Genomic DNA, 22,656 nt, shown 5'->3' with positions numbered 1-22,656 from the left:
GGCTTCGAGGTCCACGGGGCAATTTCATCTAATGCCTTGCTCAACCATAATTCATAGTTGTTCCAAGCGTCTCGCAGGGAATGTCCTGAGGGCGGAGGGTGTTTTTTTAATTCGCTGATCAAGCGTTCAGGGGTGTAGTCTTTCCAGTTACGGCGCGTAGAAAACAAAAGTTTATTAGGAGCAATCTTAGTGATGTTAATTGGGATGTTAAAAGTGATTATGTAATGGTCTGACCAGATTATAGGGACCGGGGGGGATATTTCAATTCCTTCCCAGGTGGCAAACACAGGGTCGAGTAAGTGGCCATGTTGATGCGTGGGGTTGCTTGATAGCAATGTTATTCCCAACGCATGCAATGCTGTTTTGAGTATTTTGGCCTCTTTAGCGTTATTATCTTCAAAATGAAGATTCAGGTCCCCTAGAATCATAAAGTTATTATGCTTTATAGCTAGCTGAGTGGCTATTTCTATTAGTTGGCTGGAAAAAAGGGTTGCATTGCCAGGAGGACGATATATAAGCAGACCAGTAACGGTCATCGTCGGGGTCAGTTTTATGGAGAAAGTCCCACATTCACTATGAATGATGGCTTTGTTCGTGAGAGTGCATTCCAATTCCTTTTTGCAAATCAATGCGAGTCCTCCACCGCGTTGTTTAGACCTATCAATTCTAAGCAAACTGTAGTTAGGGGGTATTATCTCTAAGATATCGGGGGATGAAGTTTCTTCTAACCATGTTTCAGTAAGAAACATTACATCAAAATCTTGTTTGTGCAGTAGATCTCGTATTTCCGTTTTGTGTTTAATCATGGATCTACAGTTAAGCAGCATCATTTTTAATTTGGGCTCGGGGGTATCACAAGCGGGAAAAGTGGGAAATGAATAGTCACATAACTTGCAATTAGATGGGATCATCATAGGGTCAATAGTATGTTGACAAGGTTTAGTAGAGGTCTTACCCAGTTCTAGAAGGGTAGTTCTCAAGTAATGAGTTCTTGGCTGATCAATCATCCTATCAGTGAACCGATGTAGATCAGTAGGGCCATGATGTCCTGCCCCGTGCCCCGTCTGGTCACGGACGGGCGCAGACGGGCAGGACTCTGGCTTGACTCCGGCGCGCGAACGGCGCTCTCGCAATGCGCGTCCGCTGCGCGGAGCCATGGACGTATGAATAAATGCCCTCGGTAGTGCGACGTGCAGCGCGAGCCCTCACTAAGATGGCCGCTGCCTGACTTCAATACTTGCCTAGACCCCACTGATGCCGGTCATAGACCTGACCACACCCCCAGGGCAGGCGAGTAAGTGTCTCTCAACTGAGATTCAATTGAATTAAAAGAACATTCGTCTTTGCCTAGGACAGCGCTGAGTAGGTAAACAATGCGCTATTACTGAAATCACTACTGGGATACCAGTCTATGTGCTATTAGCTCAGTGCTGGGGGGAGGGAAAGGACACACAGGGAAAAAGATTAAAAACCAAAGGTACTGTGGGTTTAAAAACGATCCTCCCGGCTCAAGCCTCAGGAGTAAAGTCAAGCAATCTATAAAAGAAATTGAATACACATGAGAGAGGGTCTTTGTGGAGACGAGGGGCACCATTGGAGGGTGGTTGCAAGACCGTACTGGCCGGACCAGGATCAGGCGTTTTCCTAGGAGGCTGGAAAGGTGGTGTGGGGCGGTTTTGTTACCACAAAAAGACCTGCACATTTGCTCAAAGCTGTGCGCATACTGAAAAGCCATGATGTGCACAATTGGCTCAACCTAATATAAACTTATTTTCACTTGTACTTAAGTGGTTGTGTATTTACTTACTTATATACTATTGTGTAACCTCTTATGATGTATCTGTAAAACGTACCTTTTCTCCTGGATTTCTGTCCTGAATTTTGCCCCTTTGTCCTGAATTTTTACAGTCACTGCCCTGAATTTGCACCCATGCTAGTTGGTCACCTTAGACTTAGAGTGTTCACTGCCTTAGGTGACTTTTTTTTTTCCGGACGCCAGTGCATGCAATCCGCCCTCTCACCATGCTCAAATGAAAGCACTTTGACAGGTGATGCAGCTGACACCGTGTGCGCAAAAAGCATATACATGGCTACTTGTATGTATCTGTAGAAACTTAGGCAGTACAGAGTGGTTATGTCACAACCTTGTGAGAGCCGTATTTTAAGAAAGCTACAATGTTTTCATTAAAGTCAGCGGTGTGTGAAAGATACCAGCGTTATCAGTCGTAGCAGAGGCGCGGTCCATGCCCTGCTCAGCAGAGCTCGGCTGTAGTTCCTAACGAGCGATCCGCGCCTGGAACCGGAGCCTCTGGGAGCGCGCGCCTCGCCCGTCTGTCCCCTCGCTGAAGTGGAGCGTGTCAGCTCTCCTTCGCAGATGCTCCGGGTCAGTGTACTGAGCTATATCATCCCATGACTGGCGCGAGGGAGGAGGCCTGAGTGATCTTATATGCTCACCATGGTAACCAGCCTGACACAGGCATCAACAATAGGCTGCGCAGGGCTGAAGGCCCAGCTGCTGCTGCGGGCAGAAGCGGCGGAGTCTGGAAGCCGAAGCGCCCCCGTGCAGCAAAGGAGCCATCATCCGGCCCAATCACCTCATGCCATTGCCACCTGCGCAGCGCGAGCTCAAATCCGGCCCGTCCAATCAGAGGAGGCAGTCTGGTTGGCCAGCACAGTGTTCCACGGGGCCTGTGACGTCTTCACTGACAATCTAACTCCAGCCAGAAGGTCGCCTCAGTATAGGACTGTCTGTTTTGGTCTTCCAGGTGGCCTTTGAGGAGACAGGGCGTCTGGAGGACATCACTGAAACCCTAGGTTAGCCTAAAAAAGCAAAGAAGTGAGAAGAAATCCAATTTCACAGCCATGGCGCGGCAGTTTAACATGACTTCCCAGTCTCAAGACGCCATGCGGGAGCTGTACATGAAGGAGATGAAGGTCCGCCTCAAGTGGCATCAGGAAAACATCAAGAGAGCCAAAGAAATGGCCCAGCCCAGAGCCAAAGCCAAGGAAAGGTTAAAGCTGCCGAGCATACACCTCGCCCCGCCAGCGGAAGGGCCTGAGACCAAGGTGGAGAAGGAGGTCTGCGAGGGTCCCCCTACTGCGGTGGAAAAGGTGGTGGAGGACCTGGGCGCAGAGATGAAGCCACCCACCCCTCGCACCAAGGAACTTCTCTACCATGGCACCACCAAGCAGGATCAGGGCAGGTACCTCTACCTAAAGGCGAGGAGCAAGATCATCCCGGAGGAGAAGTACATCTTCCCCATCACAACCAACTTTGAGTACGGCTGGCAGATCGGTAAGGACAACTGGCTCGTTGTTAGAGAGGGGCAGAGCTCAAATTACTGCATTTAGGACGGGTAGTAGCGCCATGGCAAAATAGTGTATAACACAACACTCTAAACATGGCTGGCTTTAACTACCCAGACAGGGGGCTGTGGGGCCCATTTTCCTTGCTGGCCTTAGTATTCCCTTGGTAGCTTTGCTATGCTGCCATTCCTACATGTACCACATTGGTTGTACAAGGCTTTTATCCCCTATGGGTGCTCGCCTAAATATTTTTCATGTAAAGACTGACTTAGCAATGTATCTGCATGCTTTCTACCAGATAGGGAGTAGTCTATTGGAAAATAATTCACAAAAGGCCAATGTTTCAGAAGGTAATAGGACAGGAACAGCGTAAACAATACAATCGAGATTGGCCCTGCCCTCCCAGGAGTTTCTTAGGCACTGGCCTATTGGAAAATCACTTGATTTCTGCTAAAAGATCTTCCTGACTCCCTATGACGATTATTTCGTTGATGGCACAGCTTGAAAATACGACGTACTCCCCTGAATTTCACAGATTAAAAGGAAAGACTAATTATTTACATTAAAAAGCAAACGCCTTGAATCTTTAGTGAACAGACAGACCAGGTTTCTTAGGATTATAGGTGGCGGCCACATCGTCTATGTAGTGTGCTGCTTGTACGATTGTACTGTACTGAAGCAGATGTCGAAAGGTAAGTACTGATGGTGTGCGGATCACGTACATGAGGTGTATGTTTAATGGTTTTCCTCATTGGTATCCCAATTCACATTTTATAAAGGGGGACACCACTTCTTGCAGCCCAAGGCCCCTCTACATCTGTGAGGCAGCCAAAGTCAATTTTAGGGTACCCTTCTATAAACTTTTCAGGGGAGAACCGTGGGAGCGCTTCGACCCAAACAATATTCAGGGTTAAAATAGCTTTATTTATCTTTTGTAGTCAGTAGCACATAGCCTCACCCACTCATCATTAGGCCAGTGTGGAACATAGAAGGGGGACCAACTGGGGAAGAGGGCGTTCAACAAAAGAAGCGGTTAACAATGCCAATGGTTGGGGGTGCATGTGGGGGAGTAGAATAACTTGGGGAAGGTCCAACGGTAAGGGGTGATACCCCCAAATGCAAGTGGTATGTTTGATCATTGTACAATATCACTAAGCTCAGCGTAGCCAGATGTCCAGATTACGCTAGTCTGTCTCCTTTGCCGGAGTCTTGTTTGTGCTCTTGTTGGGTTATACAAGCAACACAGAGGTATTTCGGGCAAGTCAACGAATTATAGTCCCATGATAGGAATTGGAGACGTGACCCCTATATTTGATCAAATTGCAGCAGTTTGTTATCATGCGAGGCTGTGAGCTTTTCCAATCCAGTGGTGTCCCAGAGTCAGTATAGCCAAGTTTTATGGTCGGGAGCAGGGCACAGGTCCTATAAAAAGAAGTGGGGGGACTGACCAAGTAAAACAATATGCAAATGACCTCATGACATCACGACGTAGCGCTATAAAAGAAATAAAATAGTGCTATTTAAATTATTTGTATAAATACTGAGACAGACTAACCCATCTGACAGTCTTACAGTGTCTGCATTTATATACAGGGACAGAACAAAGGCAAAAGCATGCCTCTCTTAAGTACCTGTGAAGATAAGGCAAGCTGTGTGTCTTTGTTTCCCTCTGTGGTATTTACATTTAAATGTAAGGTTCCAGGCAGCCCCAGTCAGCATATACAAACAAAAGGAGGCAACATGCAGGTGCTGCTGAACGTGTCCCGGTGTCTGAAAATTACACCCAGGACAAGTACAGCATGTTTCTGTGGGGCCCGTCTTCATGGCAGGGGGGGATGGCATCCACCCTGTGAAAAGAGTGGGGGGAAACCGTGTACCTGTGTTTATCTCCGACACGAGCCCTGGTCGGGAGCGCATTTGGTAACCCACTTGGAGGTGATGGTCTGCTTGACTGCATTTAGCGCCATGGTGAACGCTTTCCCCTTGGGCGTGCGCAGCATCTAGGTCAAAGCATTTGGTAACCCCAGTAGTATTTAACTGGGGAGGTTGGGAACATTCCTGTCAAAAAACCTCATGAATGTCTTCTAATATCTCCTCCCAGTATCGTTTGAGTTTGGAGCAGTGTCAGAAGATGTGTGGCAGGAGGCCTAGATGCCAGCCGTTGTGCCAGTAGTCATCTTTGATTCTATCCCTCTATTTCACTCTCCTCGCTGGGGTGATGTCTGATTCTTTATTCAAGACGCCATACATGTCTGAGACCAACCCTTTGTTTCCAGTCTTCGTGATGAGCCATTTTTCATAGTTCGTTAGGGGTCCACTGGCAGATTGTCAGATTGTTGGTTGTGTGACCCTATGCTTAATGGTGGTGTAGTGCCAGGTTCCCTGGGCAGGAATCCTGTAGTTGGCTTGCACCTGTGGGAAATCCGTGAGTCCTTCCTGGTCAGAGAGTTCTCCAATTGTTTCATATTCACCTCCTGCCAAGCGATGTATGTATTAACTGTCTATGCTGGGGGTAAAGTAGGGTTGCAAACAATGGGAGTGAAGGAAGGGGCATGGAATTGCCTCTGGCGGGCATTACTCTGCCCTTAACCTCCATTGTGGCCAATTTTTCTGGTGATGTGTACCCCTAAAGGGTCTATGCTTCTTGGGTGTGAGAAGTTGGCCTTCCATATGCTGTCCACTAGTTATAGTGGGCACTTTGAACCAGTCCAAACAACCCTTAACCCCTTCCACGCTCATGACGAGCTCGTCATGAGGTACGCCTGTCGTACGCTCATGACGAGCTGAGCTCGTCATGTAACGCGGTTTTTAAAAAAAACTCAGCGTACGGCGGTAAAATGCGCCGCATGCATGAGGTTAATGATGATAGGGTTAAGACAACCTTTATTGAAAGCTATCCTAGTGGTAGCTATGGAGAGCAGACTTCAGGCTAAGTCTTGAGGAAGTGTAAAACAGCTTGGTTTACCAGATTATAACCACTTGAATGTATAAATGAAGGGATAACCACACAATGTATATATAAAATATATGTATTTATTACTAAACACTCTCTAGTAATCTCTTTATGAGATTAGAGAGCAAAGTACACACTTTAAGCAACATAGAATTTCAGTAAATAGCACAATATACACTGGGCCCCAGGGGGGGGACCAAACCATATATTAAGAAAGTGGTATAAGAACCACGGCTTGACTAGACCTGAGGCCTAGAGCCTGTAGAATCGTTGGGACCACAAGGAACCTCCCAAAGTAGTGACACAGGAGACCCATGGGGGACGCGTGCAGTGTGAGAACACAGCCGCGAGATGCCGTTAGCTTCTATGGGGAAAGTAGCAGTTGGAATTATAAAGATTAAGGACACTTAGGAGAGGACTTTGAGCAAACCCCTTTAGACTAAAGGGGTTCTAGGGCCAACATCAATGTGTCTGTGCCATTCCGCCATATAGTGTGATTCTGCTGCTAAGTATTAGTGGGTGAGGGATGGTATGCCCCTTCCTTCTGCAGCTACTGGGAGATAAGCTCATTTCTGAGCTATGTGTGGCTACCTGCTTCCCCAGATTTAGGACACACATTTTCTGTAGTTTAAGTAAGAGTGGGGGAGGAGGTAATGGAGTGGTCTGCATGACATATAATATATATTTGGTAAAAGACTCATCCTTACTGCAGCAATTCTGAACAACCATGAAAGTCCACCTCCCCTCCAGGTCTGTATATCCAGGTGGGCCGTATCAAGGAGGATGACAAACTTAAGCTCCAACGTTTTCTCAATTACATACAGATTTTGAATGCAAGTATGGCACCCAATTGTTCACCCCTTGGAGGGGGAACTGGCGCTCCAGGCGGAGCTTATCTTGTTGGGGGATCGTGAGATTGAGGGTGTGGGATTTCTGGACATTCAGTTTGAACCTTGAGACGGTGCAGAATGCCTAGAGTTTGTTCAGCAATGCTGGGAGGAATGAGAAATAAGGCTAACTTGTGTTCATGATGGCTAACAGGTATGCCTTTGATCTGTCCATTTGTGTGGATATGTTCTGGAAAAGTCTCTATATATAGAGCAAAGAGGATATGGGCAGCCCCGACGTGTGCCTCTGGCTATAGGGAACACTTGGAAGGTTAAGTGATTAACTGTTACTCTCGCAGTCGGGTTGGTGTAACTGCATTGTAGCCACTTCTGGAAATGCACCCTGAAACATGCACTCTTGTGGGTGCTTCAGAGAAAAGGACAGGGCACCTCATCAAACACTTTTTCAGCATTTATAGATATGAGGAGTGCAGAGGTGTGGGATCAGACTGCCTTCTCTATAAGGCACAGTAGTCGCTTAGTGTTATCCAGGTTACGTCCTTGCATATATGTGCTGAGGCGGGTGGCTAGTATGCCTTAAAGAGTTTAGTATCAACGTTAAGCAGAGAGATGGGGCAGTAAGAGGAACACCTCGTAGGATCCTTCCTGGGTTTGCGTATTACAGTGATTGCCGCCTCCTGCATAGGGTCACTGAGCTTGCTAGTATTCCCAAAGGAGTTGTATAGGCATGTGAGGATGTGAGCCAGTTGGGCTGCGAAGGTTTTGTAAAAGCTGAGTTTGAAGCCATCCATTCCCAGGTCTCTCCTGGCTGTAATCGAGCTATGCCAAGGAGGACTTCATCAGGGCGAATGTCTTCCTTCAGGGAGAATGCCTCTAGGAGCAGTAATGGGGTACCTGGATAGTCTCAGAGGTAGGTATTTGAGTTTAGGGGGCTAGGTCCTCTGCTGTGTATAAGTCGGCATAGAAGTGATCAAAGGCACCTGCCATCTCTTAGTCGGAGTGTAAGTTGTTCCCAAAGTGTGTGTGGATCTCTACAATCCTGCTTTTGTGGTCCTTGTCCTTTAGTTTATGTGCTAGAAGTCTCCTCGCCTTGTTAGCCCCGACATAATATCTCTTCTTAATGCTTATGAGGGTGTACTTAGCCCTGTCCATACTGAGCGCCATAAGCTGCTTTCTAGCTAAAGTCAGCTGCCTTCTAATCCAAAGGGCTCCATACTGTTTGTGTGCCTCCTTTAACTCCCTCACTGATTCCTCTTGGGTGCCCCATTTCTCTCTGCTTAGTTTATTGAGGTGGGAGGAGATGACTGATTTCAGTGAGTCCCACAGCAAGGCAATGAAGGTGTTTGGGGTGTCATCGTTTGGGGGAACTGATGAATAATTTCCTTGACTCCTGTTATTGTGGAGTCGTACGTTAGATTTATGTAATTGAGGCACTATGCCCGGTGGGGCTTTGCACAACTTGGGATCTGGAAAGAAATCATTATGAGGGAGTGGTCGGAGAGTGTTGCTACACTGATCTCGGTCTGAGCTTTGGCTGCTAGGACACTATGTGAGATCAGGAAATAATTGAGCCGGGCATATGTCTGGTGGGAAGCAGAAACATAGTGAAATCCATATAATTGAGATGTTGGGAGTGACAGATGTCAACAAGTCCCTCCTCTACTAACCAGCTCAGCTGTCCTATGAGCTTATCTATCCAAGTCCTTGTGTAGAACAAGGTTGGTAATGGTAGATGAGGCCTAGAGCGTGGAGTATAAACTGTTCTTGGTGGCCATTGGGTGCATACAACGTGGCTATTCTGAAAGTGTATGTGTAGGTAAAAGTGCAGTGATAGGGGTCGCCTGGGCAATTCTGCCTGTGTCCATGTGACCTGACCCTGGAACTTGGCAGCCAAGGGAATGGCTACTCCTGCCTTCTTGCTTGGCCTCGAGGCCAAGCAATATTGTCTATTCAACCAGCAGAGGTGTCAGATATTTAGGCTGAGTCACAAGCCCTGGTTGTATCATGTTGTTGGAGTTGTTGGAGGAAAGCTGAGCGCTCTAGTTGACTTTCACCCACTGTCGGTTTGTGTGCATTTCTCCTGAGGGTGCAGCTTTCTTGTATGCCTCTTGGCTCCTGAGTGCCACTTCAAATGGATGGTCCTGATGAGACGCTTCTTCAGCAGGGTCACTCATTACTAGAATGTCTCTGGCCTAGTCCATGCTGCAAATCATATGGGTTTTGTTGTTCCACACAAATATCAGGTCGAACGGGTACCCCCTTTATATTAATTGCCATGCTCACAAAGGAAGGTGGCGGCAGGTTTTAGTGAGCAACGTTGTTGGAGACCAGTCCTGATAAAGCCAGATTTTCACTCCCTCAAACAAAATGGGGCTCCTTTCACAACGACAGCGATGGCTTCCTTCTGGTGATAGTGATGGATGGAGGTTAGAATGTCTTGGGTAGTGCTTGTGATGGTGGATGACCGTCCCACCCTGGGAGTGCGGTCAAGAGCAATTTATATCCCCTCCAGCTCCAGGAGTATATGGCAAAAGAGGAGGATGAGGTACCCTTCCAGGTCCCCAGGGTTGGCTAGAAGAGGAACGCCTCTGACTCTAAGATTGGAGCACCTTGACCCATTTTCTATGTCTTCAAGGTAGATCTGTATTTGTATGTTGCGGTCCTGAAGCACCAGTATTTCCCGCCCGAATTGGTCAAGCTCTTCATCTTTAGTGTACTTTTTTGTTTCTAAGTTTGCCATTTGCTTCCCCAGTTGTTTTTTGACTTCTTTGAGCTTAGGGGCAACATCGTTTCATAGGGCTGCAATGTCATCCCTGAATTTTCCAAAGAGTGTCTTCATGAACGTACGAGAGATAGGTGCCTCAGGCTCTGCATGGCCTGTCCCTGTAGATGGCGGGTCTGGTACTGGTGGGATTCCGAGCAGAGTTTCGTTGGGTGGGTCAGGGTACTTGGCAGAGATGTTGGTCAATATGTCTATGAGGTTAGAGTCTTTCATGGTTCGCTGTGATGCCATTGACGCCGGGAAGTTGTGCCGCCTGTTGGTCTGCAGATATGAAAGGCGCTCAGTCCCTGGTGTAGAATATGTCTGTCCCCAGGTCTAGGGAGTATCCAGGAGCTCTCTTATTAGGCGGGAGGAAAGTCCTCTATACGTCTCGAGGGGGATGGTGATCTAACCACTAAAGTCTTAGGGATCGAACTGGAATGAGGCCAGATAGGACTAAGGGCCAGATGTACGACCCTTGTAAATTGCGCCTCGCAATTTGTGCTCGATTACGAGTCGCAAAATGCGAGGCGCAATTTCAATGTACTACAGTGTCAGAGACACTGATTGCGATTCCCAATGGAGTCGCAAAATGCAAGGCTCATGAATATTAATGAGCCACTTGCAATTTGCGACCCCATTGGCAATGGCTGGACCTCCCTGGAACGGTGGCCTGCTGGGCTCAGCAGACCTCCATGTCTGGGACTGATTGTCAATAAAGCATTAAAAAAAAAATGCAGCCCGTTTTCCATGAAGGAAAACGGGATGCATAAATAAAAAAAAAACTTTTTGTTTCATTTTTTAAGGGGAGGTAGTGGTCCCTTGGTCCGCGGCTTGCCCTTACAAAAAGATTTCAGAGCCAGTCAAAAAGGGGAAGGGGTCTCCTGGGAATGCCTTCCCATTTGCGACTGCATTACCACCCTCTTGAAGAGGGTGGTCATTTGCGAGGGTTTTGCAACCGCAATTGCGGTCGCAAAACATTGGTACATGGCTTGTGACTCACTATTAGGAAAGGAATGCCCCATCCTAATAGCGAGTCGCAAAACACTTTTTTGCAAGTCGCAAATTATTTGTGACTCGCAAAATAGCGTTTGTACATGGTCTTATCAGAATTAGCGTGCGCAAACAGGTCACAAACTTGTTTGCGCATGCGAGTTCTCGTCGTAGATCTAGCCCTAAAGCTTCAAAAGGTTTGATTAGGCCACTACCCTTGGTATTGATCTCCCTTCCCTGCTGTTCCCCTGTTCACTGGAGAGCTCTGCACTTCAAGTACAGGTCTTTTCAGCCACGCTCCCTGTGTCTGTTTTTCATCCCTCGGAGCACCACCAGATCACTGGGGGCCAGGAAGGCCATGGGTAATCTGCTAGCAGGGCAGGGTTAAGCGCAGGACTGGACTCACCACTGTCCCCTTGTTGATGTCGTCTGGTCGCCAGGCACATCGTGGGCCCTCAGCTCAGTCTGCCTCTGAGAGCGGGAATGCCATTGTTGTGTTGATTGGCTGCTGTGGCAGAGCAGGGCTTAGATGTTCCCGCGGCATACCTCGGCCGACAGCTTAGTGGCGGCGTGCAGGCATCACACAGCATGGCCCGCCTTCGGTCACCATCTCGTGGTGTCCCCCTGAGTCGCCCCAACCTTGCTCCCTGCAGTCGCTGCTCCGCGCATGTATCTGAGGTACCAGTTTATCTAAGAGTGCCGGATCCGGATGACGGAACTTCCGTAAGTAATTGGAGGTGGTGCGGAGTGGCAGAGCATCCCAGGATCATCCCCGTCCCGAGGTCTAGGGGTGCTGGTCTGCAGTTGGAGTGTCCCAAACGCACAGGGGCTCAGGCTGCCAGAGCTCACCAGTTGGGATTGGGTCATACACAGTGGTGTCAGTGCTTGGCTTCTGTGGCGGGTTCTTTTTTGTGCTCTGGTATAGTTCTGTTTGCCACTCAGTCACCATTCTGCAATTCACAAAGGATGGTCTCGATTCACAAAAGTAATCTGAGACAAAATCCTAACTTTAAGACTTTTAGTATTCTAAAAATGCATTTAGGAGTACTAAAGTCGTAAAGTTAGGATTTTCACTCAGATTACTTTTGTGAATCGGGCCGGTTGTGTTTCAATGTAGTATCATCTTCACCTGTGCATTGCAGATCATCAATGTGGGTGGGGATAAAATGTCCTTGAAGAGGGGGCCGGGTGCTAATGAGTAGGCTCATGGTCCTTGGGACGATGTTGGCACTTTTGATTATGCTTGTACTTTGCAGTGATTATGTAGTATCCTCAGGTTATGTATATATGTTCCCTTTCTCTTTGTAACTAGCTGCTCTGCCAGTGTGAGTGTTCCGTGTAGAATGTTAGTGTGATTGACATGAGTGGAATGCTTGGATGCCTGGTGTGAGTGTGGTCAGTTGGGAGTTGGGCTGAGCAGCTAGCAGGCTGCTCTTGGTGGGGCTTGCTGTAACATCTACTTATGGACCCAATAAACTACATCAACTTTAACTCGGCCACGTCTACTTTGTCTCCTGTACACGTGGGGCCAGCTCACTACATTTTGGCGACGATCTTGATGCTATTTTTTCCGTGCCAACCAAGAGGAGTCAAGCTTACGCTGTTGGGCCCAAGCAGTAAGCATAGTGGAACTAGAAACGAGAAACTGAAGACAAAGAAAACTGGAAAAGTACGCCTCGCAGCCCCACCAGTGGCCACTACACCGGACAGCCCCAGCACAGGCATGCTTTGCTGTGATCTCTGAGCCTACAACATCTATAAACACGTTATCAAGGCTGCATGCATTTTGCAGAATATCCTACGCCACTACAAGTGTCTACAGTGCCACAACAAACGTCTACAGCGCCACCCCAAACGTCTACAGTGCCACAACAAACGTCTTCAGTCTCAAGAAGCAAGGTAATAAGTGGCTGCCTGTGTCTCTGCCTCCAGTGTCAAGTGTAGTGCTTCTGTTTGGCGCATGACTCTTTTTCGGCATGTTTATCATCTGTAACTGTATTCAGGTTCAAGTCTTTCTTTTGTGTGGGATTTTGATGTGTTAACAGTACTCAGCGCTCCTTCATGCCAGCGCTGCATCGGTGTGTACTCTACTTGTACCAATGAAAAACAAGATTCCCCTGACCCAACAATCAAATAGTAATTTGAATACAATGATTAACAGTGCAATAAATTATAAAAACCACATAATATGTTGCAATGACACTTTATTTTTAAAAACTTTTTTTGTTTTAAACAAATTTCATTATACACCAAATAAAAGCTTTTTAAGGCTACACAAATAACCTTATTCAACCGATCTCTACCTTATCCATAAAAAACATATAATTCGCATAAAAATAATTGCTACCACATTGAAATTATGACCAGCATAATCGAGACAGACACAAATGTAAGACACAAAACTAGTCAAATCATAATGTGCATCATGATTCGTAATCAAAAACACTATGGTTAATACAATGATTCAATCTGTATTTTACACATTTGTGTCAATCCTTTAGATTGCACTCTCAATAGCGTCGACGCGTTTCGATGGTTTTCCGTTTACCGCACCATCTTTTTCAATACAACCAATTTTTCTGTCTCCGTACAATTTAATACTTTACTCCCTACATAAAACAGATATACATAAAATCAATAAATGCATTCTGTACATATCAACTTATCAGAACAATTCCCTTCCCTATACCCTAGTTTCTTAGCATTGTATATATAGGAACCAATGAGTGTTTTTCAATACCATCTTTTTCAAGACAACAAATGTTTCTGTCTCTATACAATGTAATACTTTTCTCCCTACATACAACAGATATACATTAAAATCAATAAATGCATTGTATACATATCAATTTATCAGAACAGTTCCCTTTCCTATACCTTAATTGCTTAACATTACATATATAGGAATCATGAAATGTTTTCAAGACATAATTTTGCTCTTCTCAGTGATGTCGATCCACCCCTTCTTTACCTTGGGTCTTAACATCCCCTAATTCTAGGTATTCAAACAGAGACCATCCTCTTGTGGTGATTCTATCCCACCCCTTATTTCGGTATCACTAGATACCAAAGTGGGGCCAATTTGTTAATAGGTACCTTATGTCTCAGGAATATTCTATTTCTCCTTCACTCGTTATACTCGTATTCAGGTATCGGGTTATATGTCGCTTTTTCTAATGCAAAAGGAAACACGAAAGCACATGGTATCAATTCCCTTGATAACTTTAAGGGGTCCCTCTCACATTTTCTTATTACTATGTGAACCCTACTTGTGCCAGCTTACTTTCAACTACTGGTGTTTTCAAAGTTAAACAGTTCGACAATACTTTTATTGCCTCGTTTTCCTGCTGCATGTGAGGATCGACATGTTGAGCAAGGTGCAATAAACCTTTTGTTTTAATGTGTTTTGCCTTCCTTTCTACGAGGCCTGTAAAGGATGACAGTTGCGCTTTGTTTCAAATTCAAATTCGGCTCGTGCACCTTACCTGGCTCACGGTGTGCGCGGAGCCGCTCCAGAACCCCTTACATGACGTCTTCGATCATTGTTCGTCTTCAAGATGCATTTGGACATTTTCAGCAGGAGCGTGCCATGAGCCACTCGGCGTGCGTCTCCTGAATGTGCCGCCATCTTGGAATTGGCGAGTGCAGATATTGTAGTTGCCTTTTGCAGTCTGCTATTTATGTTTCCTCCGGTAACATGCCAACCACGTTTTGTTCGCTCAATACAGTTAATCGCATGATGAACTCTGCTCCCGCCTTGCAGATTAAAGATTGTTACGCTCCTCATTGTCTTCGCAGTAACGCTTAGTCAGTTTACGCATGATGTAATGGACAGCATTGTACTTTCCAACCACGCTACTCTAGTTCAAGAAGATGGCTTTCTCTGCAACGTTTTACAAGTAAGCGCAACGGTTGGCATTTTCATTGCGTGGTGGTGGGTTTGAGTTCTCTCTGTTTCAGACCCTGGACACTGAACTTTGCTGGCAGATCCTGTGGTGAGTTTGTTTTTCTTAACAAGACCTGCCCTTTAGTCTCTGCTGGGCATCCTCTCTGCAGCATTGTACCATTGTTACTCAAGCTTCGTGTGCCACTACTTTCATTTGAAGTGCTCAATTGTTCCTAGGAACGCCTGTCCCTCATTATCGCGGTGACAGGCATACCATTGACATTGTCGAATTACGAGTTTGTTATGTATCTCTACAGTATAACACTTTTATTTCTTCTTTTCACAGGGACAAGACTTTTACGAATTTACTGTAATTTGTTTTTGCTTTTATGCCAAAATTGTTGTTTTTCAATTCACTTGGAGGTGTTTTGTAGGCAATTGACCTCTTAAATCTGACGTTGTATCTCTGCCTAGCGATGGGAGTGGGTCTTAGTCCCATGTCCCTTCTTTACATGAATTGTCACTGCCATGTTTGGTATGGGTGTCAGCCCCATATCCACGCCTTTAGTCTCTCCATCTGTGTAGTTAACCCTCTCGCTGTTTGGGTTATGGGTGTTTTCCCCATTTACATATGTAGGACACTCCTGTACCTTTTTAGGTGTGTTTTGGGTGTCGTTCCTACCACCTCGGTGTTTGTCCTGTGTGTAAGCCGCCCTGCTCCTCACGTTTGTCCTGTGTGTAAGCCTCCCTACGCCTGATGTTATCTTGTATGTATAAGTCGCCCTGCGCCTCATCTTGCTGTATCCTGTGTGTAAGTCGCCCTGCGCCTCACCTTGCTGTGTCCAGTGTGTAAGCCGCCCTGCGCCTCATGTTGTCTGGATGTGTGTGTAAGCGGCCCCGCACCTCACCTCTTTTTACATCGTCATCTGTGTGTGTAATTCACCCTGTGCTTCACCTTGATGTTATGTGTGCGTGTGCAACACTGTGCTGCTTTTGCTGCACATGTTCTTGGGTGTCAGTCCCATGCAGCGTTATCTGCTTCACTTGGGTGTCAGTCCCATGCAACACTACGTGTTACACTGCTTGTGTTTTGGGTCAGTGTCCCTCACAAAAAGGGTGGCGTCTTTCCCTTAACCATGTTCTCCTTACGTGGGGAGTACTTCTTTGTGTGCCGTTCACCCACTGTGTGAGTCTTGGGGTACGTTTTTCCCTTTACTCCTTCCACGTGTATCTTGCTCACTTGGTACTTGTGAGCTGTTTTTACTTTACCTACCCATAGTACAGAATCTTGGGGAACGTTCCCCCCTTTACTCTTTTCACGTTTGTCTTGCTCACCTGTTGTATGTGAGCTCATCTTACACTATTTACCCTTTCTTTGTTTACTATGAAAGGAGTAGGATGGTGTTAGTGTGTGTTTTTATCCTTTCATCCTTCTTTCCTCCTTTTTGCTTGTCTGTTTTCCCTCTCGCGATGTGTTCCATTATGCATCCCTGGGTCTATTGACTGCTTTCATCTTTTATACATTACTGTGTATAGTTGTTTACATTTTAGTTTGGGTCTTATTATTTTTCAATGTAAAAGGGAGAGGATATCTAGTATCCTCAGGTTATGTATATATGTTCCCTTTCTCTTTGTAACTAGCTGCTCAGCCAGTGTGAGTGTTCCGTGTAGAATCTTAGTGTGATTGACATGAGTGGAATGCTTGGGTGCCTGGTGTGTGTGGTCAGTTGGGAGTTGGGCTGAGCAGCTTACAAGCTGCCCCTGATGGGGCTTGCTGTAACATCTACTTATGGACTCAATAAACGACATCAACTTCAACTCGGCTACGTCTACTTTGTCTCCTGTACATGTGGGGGCAGCTCACTACAGATTGTGGTCTTTGTTAGCTGTTGTAAGCAGCAGCCTGAGAAGCACACATGACCTCTGAGGGAACTTGATCACTCTGATACATTTGGGGTGAGGTTATACACTCTGGATAGATCATGGGGCAGAGGGTGAATCCCAGGCAGGTCACATTCCTTCTGCTATTCTTTGCTGATACCAGTGCATGTGCAGTTTTGGTTGGGCTAGGCAGTGGTCAGAGCCCTTCGATATTCTCATCCTCTGTCACACAGAGCACCTAATGGGAGCACACTGGATAGATGAACTCAGGGTCTGGGCTGGAGCAAGACAGATTGTCTGCATGCCAGACATTATAGTTCAATTCACAAAGGTAGATTTACTCACATGCATATTTTTTACTACACCCAGAGGTAAATCTACACTATCCATTTCCGAAAAAAGATTTATCCCCAAGTACAAGTCACCATTAGTAACTTTTCACATGTAGGTGGAGATCTCTGCCACAGTGGCGGAGATCTTAATTTGTGAAGTTTCTTATTGAAGTTTCTCATTCTTTCAAATAAATATTTTAAACATTTTAATATGAAATAAAAATGGAAAATTAAAATAATTATATAACCCTAGAACTAATAACATCAATGTTACAGCACATTTACTCATTACATTAAAAGTATAATACATTGAAATGTATGCATTTACTTGATAAATAATGTCTTAAAGCATAATTACAAATACATTCTCACCAGCATTACATGTTTACCCTTATTTAATATAAATTACATTTTGTTAAACATTGTATAGAATTAATATTAATTATTTTCTAACATAAGTTCAAATGTTTAAATTAATTTCATATATAATTTACTTTTACTATTTCTTAAATAATAAAATAATTACATTTGAATTATTTATATTTATTAACATTAAGCCTGTATGTAGAAAATTCACACCACACATGCTTTTTTCCACTAACAGGAGTATCCCTATCATGAGATTTATCAACAAATTGATGAGAGCAAATTGGGAATATGAAATAGTGAAACTTAGAACCTTCCAAAACTTCTAAAAGTGAACATTTTCTAGACTTAAAAATAACGCTGTCCTGAAATAAATATGGATGGTAAATGATCTTATTAATTTAAAAGGCTCAGACGAAGCGGTTGGTCCATGAAACACCTGCTGCTGTTTTTTTTCTTATGTAAAATTCTCTTCAAGATTGAAGGTGACATTTGAAATCTCTCAGTTGATGAAAGAATGTGAAAGATTTTAATACTCTAGAATTTTGAAATGAATAAATGCACTTTTCTAATCAGATACAAGGATTCAATTTCAATTCATAAGCTTTATTTGATCATACATGACAATCATAAAAGCACACAAAAATTTAAAATCACATTAAAAGATTACAGGGTAGGGAATTACATATGTTACCGCGATTAGAACCTCTCCATAAAAGCAAAAACGTGAACCGGTGCAATTAGTTTATACAAGGATAAGAAAACAATATTAAAATTCCATACTTTTTCTAAGGGACACAGATTTTAGAATAAATGTTGCAGTAAAAAAACAGATATCCAAAGTATCAAGTGCAAATAGTAATCTCATAACATTAGCAGTTGTAGACACAGAGTATTTCTTAAAAACAGGTTTGAGATAACACAGACGGAGATGCACATTCAAAGGACAGATTAGCAAAAAGTGCAATGTGCTCTGTCTGGTGGTACCATCACACGGACAAGGTGTTAAGCTAGATACAAGGATTCATTTAAGTGAACTTTAAAAAAAAATCAGTATGTGATTAACCTCCTCAAAGGGAATTATGTTTGTGGAAAATATATTTTTTAAAGCTGGCATAAGTTTATTTATTTAACCTTAGTTCATTTGGAGTGTTTCCCTTCATTAGTTTCCATGGGAGTGTTGTAGTACCTGTAAGAGGGGCTTGACTTACTCCAAGGTTGGGCTGTGGTACATGTATTAATGTTTTGTGAGATTTAGGGCTATGCTATATTTAGAAGTCTAGTTTGTGAATAGCAATTGGCTTATTCTTTTGTGGGTGGGTGTTTGTAGTAGGCTGACCCTCCTTAAACTCCTTCTTACATACCCTAATTCCCTCCCACTTTGAGGTAAGCATTCTCCATTTTTCGCCCACTCCCCCTTGTTCCTCCTACATTTACTACTAAAACATAGACTTCCAATTGTGGAAATCTCTAAAGATAAGAGTGTCAGGCATATCTTCCTGTAGGTTAGTGAACAGCATTTTCAAATATGCGAGCAGCATCATTGTAGTGCTACTTACGTACTTTAAAATGCAATTTGTGAATTGGGCCCAATAGCTCCTTCTATTCAAATTGTAACAGTGACAGCGTCCTATCCTCGAGCATGATCCCTACTTTTTCAGGAGAGATATCCAAAGTCTAGTGCTTCCTTTCTCTAGCCTTTTCTGCACAGGCGTGCAGGTCTTTTGCAAGTAAAATAATGAACTCTGATTAAGCTTATGGGGCCAGCTTATGCTCAGAAACAGCAGCAGTTGGGCTCCCACCAACTGATGACTCAGATGTAAAGCTGCTCCCAAACGTCTGAGGGAACCTGGCATTGACAAGTGCATGTCCTTCAGCTATAATACCACCCCATAACAAACTGATACCAAGGTGAATTGTCACTGTTCGTTTGTAGATTGAAACCAGGAACTATTGCTGGGTCTGGTTTCTTGAGCAGAGCAAGACAAAGGTGATGGTGATGGGCAGGCAGTCCTTCTATTCGTGTAGGTGGGCAGCTTAGGCCATACCTGTGACCACAGTCTTTTGTGTAGGTGTAACACTTTTCAGGCCACAAGCTGACCTGCTGGAATGGGATTATTCCAAGGAACGTGATCCCAAATTCAAGTTAATTTGATGACTACATAGACACGCACTTGACCTTACTATTGTTTCTAATGGTTGGAGGTAAAGGACACATCAGCACAGGACGTGCAGGGAGACAGGCAGGAAAATGGAGGTGGCTAGGACTACCATCAGCCACTAAACCTTATGGCACACCTTATAAATGTAAAGGCTATATACATAGAAGGGGACTCTCAACTGGATGTACCACATCACTACTAAACCCAAGCTCTATTAACACATACACAATACTGTCAGAGGTAAGTAGGAGGTCCAGTCATCATGATGGTTGCATTGATTTACACAGGGAGAGCCAGTGGGCAGCCTCCTCACTGGGGAGTAAAAGAGCCTGGAATGACCTTTAATCATCTGCCACCAACCAATAATCATGTTGCAGTCTGGTCGTAGGGATGGTAGCCACCCGTGATAAAAGGTGCAATATTGGCTTCAGTAGTTCATGCTGTTGTATGGAGGAACGGGCAGTATTGCCATATAATTTTGGGGCAAAACTAAAGTCTGTTTCTTCAAAGGCTTTCCACAAGTCACTTCAGAGGCCAAAACCAACAGTCTTGTACTTGTACATTTGGTATGCAGTGACTTTGTTTTGACAATACTGAGGAATATGCTCTGAGTAGCTCCCACAAAAACCAAAAGGTTGTCCAGAGATAGACCCACCATCAAAGAATTTTACAGCATACTATGGAAAATAAATATTTTTAGGGGGTATTCTAGTGGTGTCCAAGAAGGGACCCGCTCTGCAGTCATCTGTGCTGGGTCTTGGTAAGTACAGGCATTATTAGCTACGTCTAGTAGCCAATGTGCTGCTTAGTGGGGACAGGGGCTGCCTACGGTGACATTTGACCATAGATACTCCATAAGTAGATACAAGGGGAAGTTGAACCTGAATACTTAAACATTTTTCATTATAGTAGAGAGGTTCTGGTGGTGGGGACCCCCATGGGCCCAGGGCCACTCACGCTGGCACTGGGGAATCTGTAGCCACTGGTCATCTGACCTTTGTAAGGGGCTCTTTTTTGCTGCAATAACTGGGATAGGAACATCATGGGATCCGAAGATCATTCCAACAGTTTTGGAATTGGGCAAAATGCCTTCCGGCTGATGACCTTTAACTCCAGGCAAGTAGCCAAAGTCAAGATTCATCACTACTCCGTAGAACACGTGAAGATAAATGCGCTCACCCTTGGGATATGGTAATGGTTGGGGATGGAGCAGGCTCGCCCTTCATGAGGCTACCGTGATGGGGCCTCCTCTGTGCCGCTTCCTCTGCCAGTTTGCTTGGATCACCTCTTCTCTGCAGCGCAGGGTCAGTCCATTGAGTCTGTACCGTGCTGCTCTTTCCAGCACCTTTGCTTTAGTAGGCTGTGAAGCAGTTCACTCATCCTGACAAGGGCGCTGGAGTTCTTCAGCAGGCTGGTATGCCTCCCTTCTTCTACAGCTCCAGCAAGGTTGCTCCTCCGATATTGCCACACTTAAGCCCAGTCTGGTGGGCGAGTAATAACTCTGCATCGGTCCTTCTCCTGGCTCTTGTGTTCTGAGTCTACTCAGGATGGTGCACAGCTCCTCCTTAACTGCAGAGCAAAACACTAAAGTACCTGTTGAATTACCAGTACCTAACTTTACATGAAAGCCAGACCTGACCAATAACATGGCTACCTTCAAATCCTCAGGGGCCATAACAATCCTGGAGGCATGATTCTTGAATGAACAATCCATGTGTGGCCCATGTAGCCCAGCCACCTCTCCTAATATCACTTTGTACTGGCTGAAGTACCATGCGGAAAGGATTCAAACAAGAGACCTGTCCCAAAAGAAATCTAGATCTGTAACAGGAAAAGGGGTGAGGCAGGTTACCCTCTGGCAGATGAACAGCGATTACATTAAAGTGGCTGTGTTGAGCTTTGTTTTACAATGAGCAGAGAAAACTGGTTTTGGGAGGGAGATAGGCGATGACTACTTGCAGACTTTAGTGTTTTCTTATAAGCAGGTTTTTTATTGTTTTGTCTTACTGATGCAACAATTGCCTTAAACCAACACAAGGCCCCTGGTAGAGGCTGAAACCATCGCAGTCATAGTAACGACAGAATGCAATATCACATACAGTAGTAATCACATTAGCCTCACAATAACGCCCTCATGAGTCCACACCCTCCACCTCAAACCGCTTATTTCATATTGTAGCGTGCCTAGCTGGATATCCTTGTGCTTCGTATACTGGCTTTACTTGCGGAGCACACCAGCCCACCCCGCGTCTCCTTTGTGACATTGTGTGAGGTTTGGGAGCTTTCCAATGGGCCGCATTGTCCAACTTGGCCACCAGCAGTGTTTGGCTGCCTCAAGTACCCCCAGTAAGATCAGTAGCGGAGAGAGTCTTATCTCCAGATTGAGGACTACAAAGTTCAGTGACCACCCATTTCCAGTACTGTTTTATTCTAGGAAAAGACCATGTCATATGAAAGAAATCAGAATGTGGGAGCAACAAGAGCATGCGGGCTGGTAAGTAATCCTGCTCTGTGCAACTAGGCTTCAGTGTCTGATGAATATTGGAAGCCTCATGCAAAGGTGGCCATCTTATAGCATTCACTTAAGGAGTCCAACAAACTCCACCATTCACCTATCCATGCATACATGTCTCAGGCATCATGAAGATAATGGAACTCACTTATGGAGAATGTAGAGAATTTACTTAGAGGTATCCATCTGTGGGGGCATAGATAAAACAGACCTGTAACCCAGACTGTAAATTAAAGTGCCACCAGTGTCAGCCTCTCAAAGTCTATGTTGAGACGGCAGAAGTCACTCTCACAGAGGGGGTTGCATTTTGGAAGCTCTCTCAACAACATAGTCTAGGGCCTTATGATCCACAATGTAAAATAAAGGTACCTCCAAAAGACTTGATTAATATTGAGGCCAGTGGTGGAAAAATATGCAGGAATGTCCGGTAAGACGTATAAGGGGCAGGGCAGCATGCGTTTTCCAAGGCCTACTACTGACCTTCATCCAAACAGCTTTTATGTGTATATCTTCATATTTTAAATTAGAAAATGCAGTTTATATATAAACCATAAACACAGAGGAAGCCTCTCTCCTCTGGTTGGAGGTTTCCTGTCTAGGGAGCCTACAAGTTACAGCACTAGTGGAAGCAAGGAACTGCCCTTTTTACCAGAGGA

At 45.0% G+C, this 22,656-nt stretch overlaps 1 protein-coding gene across 1 annotated transcript in view; it reads left to right on the top strand.

The window, feature by feature from the left end:
- The first annotated feature begins 2,405 nt into the window (after positions 1-2,405).
- SPMIP1 (sperm microtubule inner protein 1) overlaps positions 2,406-22,656 on the top strand; it is a 30,820-nt gene continuing 10,569 nt past the window's right edge. The window contains exon 1 of the mRNA XM_078677811.1: positions 2,406-3,295. Within this exon, the coding sequence (XP_078533937.1) occupies positions 2,863-3,295 (433 nt within the window). The 5' untranslated portion in view covers positions 2,406-2,862. The remainder of the gene's footprint in view (positions 3,296-22,656) is intronic.

The sequence above is a fragment of the Lissotriton helveticus genome, chromosome 1_1 (assembly GCF_964261635.1).
Source record: "Lissotriton helveticus chromosome 1_1, aLisHel1.1, whole genome shotgun sequence".
Lineage (NCBI taxonomy): Eukaryota > Metazoa > Chordata > Amphibia > Caudata > Salamandridae > Lissotriton > Lissotriton helveticus.
The sequence above is the reverse complement of the archived record's forward strand: the minus strand, read 5'-3'. Positions and strand labels throughout refer to the sequence as shown.